This window comes from Xiphophorus couchianus, chromosome 9, assembly GCF_001444195.1.
Source record: "Xiphophorus couchianus chromosome 9, X_couchianus-1.0, whole genome shotgun sequence".
Classification (NCBI taxonomy): domain Eukaryota; kingdom Metazoa; phylum Chordata; class Actinopteri; order Cyprinodontiformes; family Poeciliidae; genus Xiphophorus; species Xiphophorus couchianus.
This window is the reverse complement of record NC_040236.1, coordinates 11,121,591-11,136,223: the sequence shown is the minus strand read 5'-3', so window position 1 is coordinate 11,136,223 and position 14,633 is coordinate 11,121,591. Positions and strand designations below refer to the sequence as shown.

General features: G+C 37.3%; 1 protein-coding gene across 6 annotated transcripts in view; it reads left to right on the top strand.

Annotated features, from left to right (window-relative positions):
* The window catches only part of ttll7 (tubulin tyrosine ligase-like family, member 7), an 87,749-nt gene that overhangs the window by 47,627 nt on the left and 25,489 nt on the right, over positions 1-14,633 (top strand). For all 6 annotated transcript variants that reach the window (XM_028028399.1, XM_028028400.1, XM_028028397.1 and 3 more), the window contains exons 13-15: positions 1,430-1,565; positions 8,728-8,814; positions 11,586-11,817. In XM_028028399.1, the coding sequence (XP_027884200.1) occupies positions 1,430-1,565; positions 8,728-8,814; positions 11,586-11,817 (455 nt within the window). The remainder of the gene's footprint in view (positions 1-1,429; positions 1,566-8,727; positions 8,815-11,585; positions 11,818-14,633) is intronic.

Below are 14,633 nucleotides of genomic sequence, written 5' to 3'. Positions count from 1 at the left end.
ATGTCTTGGTAGGCTTGGATTTGCTGTATATTGTTTAATGTAACAGATAGCACCTCAGACTATTATTTGAGGTGCTATGTGACACAACACAAAAACATGCAATGGGTATTATTTCTTTTGCAAGGCATTGTAGTTAGAAACATTTCACATTGAACTGTACGCAGAAAGGAGCTTAGTTAGTTGGCTCATATCAGGACCCAGAACTTAGCAGTTGCTTTATTTGAACCGCAGCAATGTGGAATTGGGTCATCTTCTCAACAATATGGAAATCATGCACCCAGAACAGCTACACAGCATAAAATTATTAATTGCACATGGGGAGCAGTTAAAGTTTTAATGCTGAAACAGTTAACCTTTACTTGGCATTTTACTTGCACTAAAATCTACTATTCACACACTGAGATGTAAAAGCATCTCATAAGTACTTCTTTACCTATCAGTTCTCAGATAAAAAAGTACATGATTTAGTTTTCCAAGAATGTTCTCTGCTTTAGACATTACCATCATGTCTGAATCGGGAAGGCCATCTAACGGAGTGGGATTTGGCTTCTGATAGGACTCTACCGATGCCAGAACATTCCCCTGCTTTTTGAACTTAAAGTACCCGATGCTTATTTTTCTTTAAAAGCTGACATTGTTTTGATTTGATGGCCAAAGCGATGACGAGGGTGGGTTTGGAGATGTATTTTGAGGATAACCAGGCAGAGGTTTACACATTGTTCTACTCCCTTTAGATCCATTATAAATGCTGGGGTTAGTTTAGTCTTTAGGGTGAAATTTTAAAGGGTGCGAACAGACGCATTTGTGCATGTTGCAAAAAACAAAAACCCTCAAAAAACTGTGAAGTGTACTTCTGGGTGCAGAAAGCAGCTGCGTGAAAGCAGCGCTCTGTGTGAAAAGACTGATTAAATGAGAGTTTGGCTGTTTCGTGACTCAAGGTTGCCAGTAAAGCCTGTCTTTTTGTAATTTGTCTCTGCTTTCTTCTTCTCATTTTAATTTTGTTTTTCTTTCTCTTAGCATCCTGTAATCCTTTTCTATACCTATATTTTTTTGTCGGCTTACTGCATCCTCTTGTCTCTTGTTTTAAATTTTTTTCTCAATTTTTCTCAAATATTTAGCTGTTCTGTCAGCATCTGTACTTTTTTTTTTTTTTTTTTTTTACATTTTTTACTGTACTAAACCCTTGCTGCGAATTCTATCACTCGTCCTTTAACCTCACATGCCTCCTTTGCTTAACCCCACTCTGTCTCTCTACCTTTCCTTTCTCCTCTTTACCCTTTATCGCCCGACTCTCATTTCAACTGTCTCCCCTCAATGATAAGCCTTTTCCGTTACCTTCTATTTTAAATCTATTCTCATTTATTTTATTTTTTTTTGCTCCTTTCTCACTCTCCTTGCCCCTCTCTCTCCCTGTCTCTGTGGCCTGCAGACGTATTTACCCCCCAGACGACAAGCTGCTGTTGGAAAAGTATGAAAGCCTGCTCTCGGCCGCCTTTCAGACCTTCCTCGCCGGGCGAGCTGCCTCACTTCAAAAGGAAATGAATAATCCTCTGAAACGAATGAAGGCACGTACATCAGTGGCAGACTGTCACGGACACACACACTCACACAAACACATGCTGTAGGAACCTGCAGAGATCCACACCTGAACACACACACACGCATAGCAGTCAGGCATCTGTGGGCAGGAAGCAGAGGAACATACACGCACATTTCTATTAAGATTCTGCCCACAGAGACGATTAGGGATGTGCAAATAATGCGGAGTATGTTGCAGTCCATAGTTTTTGTTAGGAAGTTTGACGATATGCAGGAAAGCAGAGCACAATATGTGCTTACTGTCATTCATACTGTCTCTTCACAAATATTTATTGTGTAGTGCATGATTTTAAAAAGGAAAATCAAATCCCACAGAACAATGTTATGTTTGGTTCTTTCTTCACTTCGACACCACTCACTCTTCCGTCGGTCCTCTTTCTGGATCTTTTGCTTTTCTTATGTCTTTCTGACAGCATCAGTTCTGAGTGAGTAACAGTTGCTTCCCACATATGTTTTATTTTCTTGCTGTATGTTAAAGAGTAAGACTTTGAACGTATAAGGACACATTTAACATGTTGAAATAAAAGTCCTATAACATGCTCTCAGAATTTGATAATTTCACAGGGTTAGGAAGTAATGTTTTCTTGCGCCAGAGGCTCATCTGTGGTTTTGAGTAATGCTGCTTTTGCCCAGGTGTGAAGTTGAAGTTATGATGATAAACAGAGCATTGAAACTGACTGAGAGCTCTATACTTTTTTTTAAATTATAAAAGGGGATATGAAAGAGAGTGCAGTAGGACAAAATGACAAGTAACTGAGAGAAATAGTAGCTTTTTTTTCCATTTTTCTGATCTGTAAAAACAACCTTTAAAAAACTTTACAAGAGACTTTAACAGCAGTTTTCTGTCATGCCTATGTGTTCAAGAATAGTAAAACAATGATGCTGAAAACTGAAGTGGGGAGCACTAAGCAGAAAAATAGAAGTACATTTAGAAGGCAGATACTTAAACTTAGGATTTTTAAGAAATGTATTGATGCAAGAAATTATTTTCACATCATCCATAAGGACATGTTGCAATTTTCATAGGAGTGAAAATTGCAACATGTCCTTTCAGAAAGGTCACTGTTTCTGACCTTTTGCCATTTTCGTCTCTAAAGACTATTGTGTGTGTGTTTTGATTTTTTTCTACGAATGGTGTCACTGCAGAGGAACTTCATAAAGATATGAATCAAAGTTCAGGCTGAGTCAAAAAAGAACACATTTTTAATTTGGCCAGTACAGAGACAGGGATTTTGTTCAAAGCCAGAAGGAAGAGAGAGTCGCTCTGCAGCTTGCTATCTGCCACCACAATCATGTCTAACAACTGAACTGTCCTCATTAAGGGACACAGTGTGAAATACTAATCTGGGCTATTTATCAGAAAGAAGGAAGGTTCCTGAAGTTCAGTCTGATAATGATCGGCACAAACGTAGTGCATTTCATGCTGATGCAGATATGCCTTTTTGCATCGTGTGTCGCCTGCTTTCAATTTGTTTTCCATACATCACATTTAATAACAAATGTAATCATATGGTATTTTATTACCATATAATCAGAAGACCAAAGGTTCCTTTGCAACATAATCACTTCCGGAAAACACTGTTTCTGTGAAATAGTGTGAGAACTGCAGCTTATACCGTAGCTGAAGTGTTCTAAAAAAAGGCATATAAACTCATTGGTTTTCGTGTTTTTGGTTATGGAAAAGTATGGAGAAAGACAAAAATGTTTGGAAAAATCAGTTCTGTTTCCAGATGCCTTTATATTACTAATTACAATGCAGACGAGCAGATCTTTTGTCATATAGACTATATTTGGCAGATGCTCACTTGAGTGCACCTTTTGGCAGCATAAAGAGCTGGTATTGTTTGTGAGAAGGCAATTTGCAGTGAGCTTAGTTCCATTGAAAACTAAAAAATTGTGTTTTTATGTGGATGACAAGGTTTATCAAAACATAAAATGTCTTTAATTAACTTTTTACAGCTATATGCCTTATTTTGGGGATTTTAGTATAATATTATGAAGTTATTCAGTGGCAACTATACCTCCTTCTCTTTGTTTTATTATTAACACTGAAAGCACTGTTTCTCTGAAATAGTATGAGAACTGTAGCTTACACCGTAACTGAAGTGTAGGTACAGTGTAAGCTGGTAGCTACACTTCCAGCTACCAGCTTACACTGTAGCTACACTTCAGTGGTAAGTCTTTCCACTTACCACTTACTATGGTAAGTGGTAAGACCACTTCCCATTACCACAAACTCTGAACTTAGTTTGTTACCATTAGTGGTCTCTCTTACCACTAATGGTAAGAGAGACCATTAGTGCTTTAGATGTCGTTATAAGTTATTTTGTCACTGTGGTTCTTTGGGATCCCTAACATTTCCAAACCCTTTCCAGACTCATAGGAAATCACTTGTTTATAATCTTCCTAAATTTCTTAATTTACTGGCATGATATGTTGCATTTCAGTTTCTGTCTCTGTTGTTTTTATTTTAAGATTAGCTAATGCTCTTAACTGTTATTGATCTGTAATTTCACGAGTCATCTTGAAATGACTCGGGAAATTTCAAATACTCACAGATATTTGAAATTAAACAAATACCTGTGAGTAATGACAACTAATTCACAATATAGAAACGCAGGAGGTACAAGTATATTTTCACATAGGGCGAAGTTGGTTTGGATACCTTTAATCTCTAAATAAATTAAATCATTTGAAAACTATTTACTTATCTTTGTCTGTTAAAATTTATTGATGATCTGAAGCGTTGAAGTGTGAAGAAATCTAAAGAGATCTAAGGTAAATACTTTTTCAGGGCACTGTTTTTAGAATTTGGTTGTACTTGGTTAGCAAAAGGGGCCAGGAAATTTAATTAGAAATCAGAAGATTGAAATTAGAGAAGTATTGAATTTTGAAATGGAAAATCATGGGGACTCTGAACTTAGTTTGTTAGACATTGGCATTTGTAGATATCAATTTGACCACAATTAAGCGTCAATTTACCAATGTACAGTGTGTGTATATACATATATACATATATATATATATATATATATATATCCATCCATTTTCTAAAACCTTTGTCCCTAGTGGGGTCAGGAGGAGTGCTGGTGCCTATCTCCAGCTAACGTTTCGGGTGAGAGGCAGGGTCACCTTGGACTGGTCGCCAGTATATATATATATATATATATATATATATAAGTTTATTTATTTTTTTATTGTTGTTTTTCCTAAAAAAGTCATCACTGGCCCTGTCTAGGGTCGTTCTTTCATTGCAAGCAAACAATCGATGTTTCTGTCTGACAGTTTTTGGACCCACAACACTTTTGTTTGCTGGCTTTGTGAGCTTCTCACGGCCACGAATTGAAAAAAAGTCACGGACTGTCACACTATCAAAGAAGCCAGAGTCTGTGTTGTATTCCTAGAAATAAAAAAAAAACATTGATTGACTGCAGAGCACCCTCTTGCTTTCAGCTTGCTGTGCCAGAGACGTTTCAGCAATGAGTTACACTGTTTTCCACAGAGTTTGCATCACCCTTCTCCACACTTCCATTACAGTTAGGTTGAAAGGTATGCATCAGATTATTAGCTCTGTTGTTGGCTATATATCTTTTCCACTCCTCAGACGATGTCTTTCTATTCCTTCACTTTTAGGAATAATGAAAATGAGAAACAGGATGTTGTCAGAGCAGCCTGTGGTTTTCTGTCAGAAACTTAAAAAAAGCATGTAAGCACGCAGTCTTAACAAACGTGAATCCAACGTTTCCAAGAGGCAAGTACAGCAAATGCAGCAGTTAAGCATGGATATTAAAACAGCTCATTTTGGCCAATTTTTTAAACTAAAGATAAATCTGATGTGAAAGTAGGTTTTATTGTACAATGAATATTCACTCTAAATTTAAATGGATTTTCTTTTCAATGTTGTTGCTCTCACAAATTACTGGAGCACGATGATGCTGTTTGCAGTTCAGGGTTACCTGAGTTTAGAAAGAAAAGCAAGGCAAGTTAATTTGTATTACACATTTCAGTAACAAGACAATTCTAAGTGCTTTACATGAAGAAAACAAAAATGAGTATGTTATAGTGTTGTATATTGTATAAAGGAATGAAAAGCTTGAGTATAGACATAAATGTATTTTTTGTTTTTTAGATAATAAAAAAAGTAAATGAAGGGAACTAGGAATCTAAAGGAAACAAATGGCTATAAACGCATGATGAAGGTTTAAAAAGCATACATATGAGGTGATCAGCATTAGTATTACGCATCCCAGCTGCCTTTGTGGACAACCCTTGATTTGCATAAATTTTCTGCTTGTTATTAGGATTTAAGATCATTGTGTATTTGTGTTGTTTAGCCTTAATTTCAGCACCTCTTGTCATCCTCAGCTGCTGCTCATTTAGTTATTGCTCCAGTATTTCATTCTCCCAGTGCTATAGCAGAACTTCTTGTTCCTTCCTCTTCTTTTATGCCGTCATGGTTCTATTATTCTCCTGATTCTCTTGATGGTCTTCTTTTGGTTTTCAATCTTCATGGGATTTTGCCAACCTCATTCCTGAGCTTTTGTTCTGTACCACAGAAAAATATGTTAGAACGTTAAAAGCAAACATCACTTTGGGATTTACAAATATTAGTGTTAACACTAGTGTTAATTGATGTTAAATTTTACTTTATACAGAATTCTTAATATGTGCAGTGAGACAAATTCAGACAAAGGGCAAGTCTATCTTTTCATGAAATAGATATAGTATAAGTGATTACAAGAAATAAGTTATTTCCAATAGAAAATTAAAACCAGCTAAAATTAAGAGAAAATAAATAACTTTTACTTCATGTGTAATTTCTGCATATATGTCAAGTTGGGTTTTCTCCTCTAATGTAAAAACATGTCAAAACATTGGTGTAATCCACTTGCTGGTATTTAACAAGGTAATGGGCCTCCAGTGATTTTTAAACCACAGTGGGTGGGGAAAGCTTTCACCTCATAAAAGCTTATTGAGTTGGCAGCAGATTTTTATTGCCTGTAATTTGTAAATAATTCCACAAAGCAAGGCAAAGTAACATTTTCCCTATAATAATTACTACATTGTAAAAAGTTAAAAGTTTAGTTCCTGGCTTTTCAAGGCTGCTTAAAAAACCATTTAGTGCTGCAAAGTTACAGGAGGCGGCCTCATTTTTAGAATGGGTTCCCGCAATGTGTTAGTTTATTACGTTTTATTACATTAGAGGGAGTCTGTTGGGGTGATTTACTGTTGGCATACAGTAGGCATCAGTAGTGCAGATTATACTATGCAATCTGAAAATATCAGTACAGACAACATGGTTCAAATCTACCTTAAAAAAATGATAATCCTGGTCTTGGACCTACCTCAAATAAATGATGATTATTATTATTATTATTATTATTTTGTCATCGTAGCATAATTTCACTGCATACTGTTTTGAAAAATCTCAACTTCTATTTGAGATTATTTTATTTTGAGGAAGAAAAATGTGTTTTCAATCAACTTCTGCTATTTCTCTAGAAGAATGTTTTCTTACTTTGGTTGTCAAGGCACACTGCCCTGCATGTTTTAGATGTTTATCTGCTTTGACACACTTGATGGAGACAACAAAAGCCTGTTAATTGGCCATCAATTTGAAATCAGCTATGCTGGAGCAGGGAAACATCTAAAACATGCTGGGCAGTGTGGCTTCAAGACCATGGTTGAAAAACATGGCTCTAGACAAAATGTATGGAACGCTTTTGTTCAATTTCTCTTCTATTTTTTTAGGGTGATCGGTTAATTAGAATCACTGGCATGTAGTCTATGGTTTTCTGTTTCATTGGCTTCTGGACAATTGGGAGGAACCAAACATATCCTGTTTGGTTCACAGTAAGAAGAATTAGGTTTAAAAAAATCTCAAAATTACATTAGAGCAAAGAGTGCCAACCTGGGTTTACCAAGTCTCCATAGCAACCTTAAGACACTATCTACATGCCAACCAGTTATTTAGGAACAACACCACAAAAAACTCTCTTTTTTACTATTAAAAATATAAATATGTAGTTTGCTCAATTCTTCTGGGGCTTTAACTGGAGACATGTGCATTAGTCAAATAAGGCTAAATAAAGCAGGAGGACTCAAGACTTTCCTTGTACACAGATCACTCTGCTTATATACTCTAACCATGGAAAGCTAGGAGATAACTAATAATAGCTTAGTGGCAAAAAGTTGTTTTGTCAGGAGGGCTATCAAAGTCTGTGCTACCAGTGATTGTGTTGGATTTTATTCCTTGTTAACTGCATCCAAGTATTTTTTAAATTATTTTTACTTCATGTTATTACTGTAAGGCCTCTTGCACGTTTTACCAGGAGTGTCAATAGAGATGGCCCGCAGAACAACTAAAAATAAATGCATAAAAAATGTAAAGCATGTTTCCAAAATGAATCAACTCCGGTTGGTCTCCAATTCTATTCTGACTTTCTTTAATTAATTCAGTTTATTTAATTCAATTTTTTTTTACGCAGTGCCAATTTGCAACAAACATTTTCTCAAGGCACTTTACAGAAAAAAGTCAATTCAATCCAAACATATAGGCAAATTAGAAGTCATGGACAGATTGAAAGTGAATCCACATATGAAACATATGGCATTTAAGCCATCTGTGTCCAGAATGGCATGTCCCACCATCCAAGCTTTCACACACTCAAAAGTATTAATTCTACCAGAGTGAATCCAGTGAGCCAGCGGCCAGCTGACAATCACATTGGATTTGAGCAGCAAGTGGAAGCCTGTTATTTCCCTGCCTTAAACAACATTGATAATCTTTGCCTGCATTTCAACAGCTGCCAACTGGACCAGGCTTGTGCATGCTGGTGAAGGCCATGAAGCTCCTCTTTTTATTAATTCTCTCTCAATGAGCTCAGCTCAGCGAAGAATCAGTGTATCTTTTCCAATCTCCCCAGACAAGGCGCATATATAAAAGTGTGAAGTTTAGGCTTTTCTTTACTTTTACATTAATTGAAGAATTTGACAATCCAGAGACATGTCAAATCATAATTATTACTCTATAAGTGTATCCAAAAGATTAAACTATCCTGACTAATGAGTTTTTAAAAATGTGTTTAACTGATCTAAACTGAGCTGCCTGTATGTATTAACGTGCAGGAAGAAGATATACTGGATCTCCTGGAACGATGTGAGCTGGATGACGAGAAGCTGACGGGCAAATCCTCCAGGCAACGAGGCCCAAAGGTGGGTGAAAGGGAGAGAGGTTGGGAGACACTGAGCACAGAGTGCATAGGGTCCAGATGCCTCATGGGACCTTCAAAAAAGACGAGTGCCAGAGAGAAAGGGATGGAGGTAGTCAGATGCCTGGAGCTAACCCTCTGAGAAAGCACATCGGACGTGATTCAGAAAAATAAAGGTGGTGGTGATGAGGATTGAGGGGAATGGGGGTTGTGGCTGTCTAGCAGCTTTGGAAAGAAAGAAAGGAATCAGAAAGAGGCCCAAAGAAGGGACCCAACTCCCTAAGGGGACAGCTGTCAGCCTGTTTCACCTACGCTCCCCCACTTGCACCCCCTTGCTATCCTTCTCTCTGTCTATCATTCTCTTCTTTTTCCTCTCTGTCACATCCACCTGTAAGCCCCTTCAATTTCCTGCGACAGCACATTACTCCCTCCATCAACTTGCTCCACTCTCCTCCGTTCACCTCTCCATCCCTCTCTCTTTTGGGTGCGTGTACATCATCCCTCATTCGAGGGCTAAATTGACTGGAACACTTGAGGAGTGTGTTAGGGACCAGACGTTGAAGTTCAGCCCTTACATTTGTGAGGCCCGAGCCAGAATGAGAACTTGTTCAGACACAATCACTGTTGTCCAAATTAATTTCGGACCCGTCAGCTTCGATGTTGCAGAACGTATGGAGAGAGACATCGGTAACAGGGAAGTAAAGTGCTGTGACGGATAGATTCCCTCTCGAGGGTGAGTTGCTTACAAGCCATCTGGTGGAGCTGAACTAAGCAGAATGTGAAAGCGCGATGAGTGGAGTTAGATAGGATTTTGAAGGAAAGACATGGCACTGATGTTTCTGTCAGCGAAGGAAATGTTAAGGCAGACGGGACAGGAAGTTGAGAAAAAGAATGGCAGGGAGGTTTATAAGCCTTTTTAATTGCTTTTTGTCTCCAAATCCTAATTTTGATCTACTGTTCTTACGCTTGTGATTGATACTCTCTTTCCCTACCCTACTGCTTGGTTCCTTGTTCAGAATGATTGCTATTCTCACCAAAATTTCATCTTATTTTTAGTGTCTGATCTCTCATTTTTGTCTCTCTTTTCACTGATGAGGGACTGTCTCTCCATGCATGCTTTTCATCTAGTCTCCATATCCAAAATCATTGCCTTTCTGAGTTCATTTCCACCTCTGTTTGCGTATTCTGTCCCTCCTCTGTGCTTCTATTCATTCCTTTCTGCTGCCACTGCTGAGATTCACCTTGTTCCTCTCTTTATATCTCACCTTATCAATCTGATGTTCCAATCTTCCCTTGTTATTCTCTTCTCATGTATTTAATCTCTCTCTGTCTCTAGCCTCCTCTATCACTCACCCACACGACTACCCAGCGGTGACTCTTTCAGACCCATGATCACTTCCTGCTTATTAATTTGGGTGGCCTTACAGCAATGCCAGACCCGAACACTGAATAACAGATGAAGAAAAGCTTTATCAATGTCCTCATTGTGTCCCCCTTTCAAAATGGGAGATATATAATTAACATTAAACTTAAAACTTCTGTTTACTTCTTTACATTGTGAGCTCAATGTAAAGCTCATGCTTTACATGAGCTTTACATGCACAGTCATAGAGATGAGAAGATGAAAATATCTAAGGTAATATTTTGTTAAGAAAACTCTCCATGTTATCAAAAGCTCTCATGTACTCAACATTTTATCCATTTATTTGAAGAATAGAAGGAAAACAACAACTGTTGAAGAATGAATAAGAGCTTAACATTGCTCTTTTATATACATGTAAATTGCTAGAACATTTCAAGCTAGAACATTTCAGTTATTAGTGGTTGCACTGATTCTATGAGTAAAATCTTCTAACACAGGTAAAACCTTCCACTCTTGCGTCCTTATGAGTCCAAGTTGGACTCCAACTTGAAGAGTTCAGACTTCCATATTTTTCCCTTAAGACTGATAGTAAATAAGTTTGAACACCTGATGGCTGGAGTTGGAGTAGGTGGCTTTAATCCGTATGACGAGGAGCTTTGCCATGCAAGGTCCTGAAAGTTACAGTTGTAACTGGTCACCACACTAACTGAACCCATCTGCTTCAACCTTTTTCTTTAACAAAGCTTATATAGTCATGAAGCATGTATCTATGCTCAGCATGGACAGGACCAAGCCACTGACTAGAACTTGTGAGGCAACCTCATTGCTGGGACAGACACATTTTCCAATGCCAAAGTATATTTGGTGGCTATTTAGCTTGCCATGCAGGCTTTAGCAACAAAACAGTGAGGCAGCACTTGCTGGTCTGCAAGTTCATGAAGAGTACATTACTGCTCAGAGAACAGAGGTCATATCCTTAACCTAAAGTTTTCACAACTGTCATTATGGAAGGAGGACTTCCATAATTAAGTCCTCATTTTTTCTTGGTACTCTTTGAGACCATGCTATTAAAGTAAACAACCAATAGTGGTCTTATAAGCAGATTGCTCCAACTGTCCTAAACTATGGATTTCCTTTGCTCTTTTTTACATTTTCCCTTCCACTTAAGAGATATGCACTACTTTGTGTGATGCTGTCACATGAAATCCTACAGAAATACTTTCAGGTTTGTGGTTGTCATGGGACATAATGTGGAACATTTGAATTGTTTTCTCTTGAAAGTCAGTGTTGTAATGGTGTGTCTGGTAACTTATTTGTCAAGATTAATGACTTTGTCCAATGCATGTTCATTGTTATATTCTGCTGTTATGTGTAGAGTATGTGCTGAGCATCTGTTTCTTTGTTGTTCCCAGCCCTTGACCGCCATGCCGGAATGCAGCCAGACGCCAAGAAGCCAACGACCAGACTACCTGGCTGACTTCTCCAGTGGCAGCAGCGAAGATAATTCATGCTCCTCGTCCAATGAAGAAGAGGAAGAGGAGACAAGAAAAACAGAAGAAGTGGGAATTAAAGAAAAGAGAGGCGAGAAGAAGGTCTCCTATGATCTCAGTGAAAGCAAGGAGAAAAACGTGGCTGAGCGCTCAGGTAGGGCAAAGGGTCTGGGACTGCCTTATTAGAAAGGCAGAGTGTGACATTTGATTGCAAGGTTCTTGTTTTTTTGTCTGTTTGCCAACATAAAAAAGAAATTGCAGTTACCATGAACAATAGAGGCCTAGAGAAACATAAAAAAAATATTGGCAGATGAGGCAATTAAAAATTTATTGAGGCTAATCAAAACTCTGGATGATTGAACTAAAGCTTTATGCAGGTAAACAAATATTATTAAAAAATAATGTTCACTGTTTTTGTCAAAACTGAAAAATTAAGAGTTGATATTAATTTGAAAATAAAAATCTAAGTTATTAATTAGACTGGGCTAATTAAGTTAAAAATCAGTTTTTCTGGTACAAATGGTGGAAATAAGTGAGCCAGTATTTCTACAGCAGACAGTATAAATCAATAGTTAGACTGTTTACGTTTTGGCCTGATTACTAGAGTCATGTTAAAGGTGAAAAAAGATGACTTGAGGTCAGTGATCCTAGATAGGCTACAGACTTTACAATTGGACTAACTGTACAATGTACAACTTTTAAAATGTCTCTAACTCTGTTAAAAATATAACTTTACTGCAAATATCTTCACCTCAGTGAAGCAGTTCACATAAGTCATTAAATGACCTGACCTATAAACACTTAACAGGTAGAATGAATAAATAAAAGTTTCTGAAACAAGGTTGTCAAAGCACTCTGCTGGATAATCGAAACACCTTTGCAAACTATTCCTTATTTTTTGTTTTCTCTCATAAAACACTTTTTAAGAGTAATAAAGACAAAATACTTCCTTTCACGCTTTTAAAAAATTTAGTCATCCAAGGCAACAACAATTTTTTAAGTGGAAGTGACTAACTGCCAGTATACACTCATTTGCCATTTTAATAAGTACACCTGTGCAGTCGATAGCATACTGTCTAATCATATGACAGCAGCTGAATGAAGCATGGAGAATGAGAAAAAAGGGAGTTTTAAGTGACTTTGAACAAACATGAACATTGTTTTCAAATGCTGATCTACTAGGGTTTTCACTCACAACCATCTCTCAAAATATTTCCACTGAGTGGCAGTCATGCTGATAAAAATACCTTTTTGACATCAGAGGTCAAAGGAGAATCATCAGATTGGTTCAAAGTGTAGAAAAGGAACAATGGCTCAAATAACCACAGGTTGTGAAAACAATAATGATAGAATTTACACAGGCTCTCCAAAATTTTACAAAAACACATTGGAAAAAGATGTACTTGGTTCAATGTCAGCCCCAGCATTTAGATGTTCAGGTCATGATATGGGAAACCCCCCCAAAAATATGAATTCATTCTGCTATCAACAGTTTAGCCTGATGAGGGAATGGGGGACGTCTTCTTGGCTCACTTTGGGCACATTAGTGCCAGCTAAGCAAAATTTAAACTCTACTGCATATTTTTGCTGACCATACCCATCTGTTTATGACCACAAAGTGCCCATCTTCTCAAAGTGATTTCTTGAATATTATAATGAGTTGTGATCTGGTTCTCAGCCCAGTTGAGCAACTTTGGGACATTATGGATTTAAAGCTGATAAAACTGTAGCAACTGCTTGACGCTATTATGTCAATGCGGTAAAAAAAGTTCTGATGAGTGTTTCCGACACTTTAAGTCTGTGACAGAAAATATTGAGAAGTTTTGAAGAAAATATTGGGTCAAATCTGGTACTAGTTTGGTGTACCCAAGGTTTAATGTGAGGTTTTATGGATTGAGACTAACTGTCTAGTGGTTTTAAAATGTGGTAGAGAGAAATTCAAATTTGCACATACTTTAAAATGAATGTGATGCATTCATATACAGCTTTGTGTCATACACTTGTGCTATTTCTTACTTTCTACATAGCAATAAATTTACTGATGCATAACAGTACTATAGATATGACTTCATATCTACTGTATCACTAAAATACATGCCAAACTCTACTGTTCTTTTTTAATTGTACCATCATGAATTTTACCATCAAAGCCTATAAGATGGGTTGTGAGGATTCAGTTGTAGTTACTGGTTATTTTTGAGGATTTCTCTCTGATATTTTATTCCAGTGAGTATTTTATTACAGATGGATGGACTCCAAACTGTTTGGAAATAACCTTTTGACTTTTCCTTGATTGATTGGCAGAAACTCACAAAGTTCATGTCTTAGATTTCCCCTCTGTGGAACAAACTTCTATCATGTCTGACTTTTTAAGAAAGATTTTTCAGACTCCTAAAGGTTTGGGTCAAAACTGACTGGTCTCTGAAACACCTGACAGTTTTTCCCACCTTGACCACAGAAACTAATTCCATCTGAGTATGGTGGTATTATTTTGTTGATGCTGAGTACAAGGAGACCAGAATAGAGTTCAGTCAGATCTGGATGTTTCCTTTGGAAGAAAAAGCTGTAACCTTGTAAGCCTGCTTCATAGTTCAGATATAAGGTGAATAAAACTAATGGTTGTCTGTCCATTTGTAACACAACCGGTTTTTATATATGAAAAAATAACTGCTCATTCAGTATTGCGTCTGGTCTCTTAGCAGCCTCCTTGACCAGTTATCATCTTGTCTTTTTAGCAAATGTGGAGCAGCCTTTAGGTTTTCTAATGTCACTGTTGTCCCATCAATTCTCCAGTGACTAATGAGTAGTTTCTCTCTCATAATTTCCACATAATGCTGTTGACTTTTCTCTATTCTTCTGTTGTTCAATAAGAGGCTTTTGATTTTCTCTATAAGCTCTTATAGAGAAAACTACAACTACAACTTACCTTCATTTAGTCATTGTCTATATTCACTTATTTCTTGTGGTGCT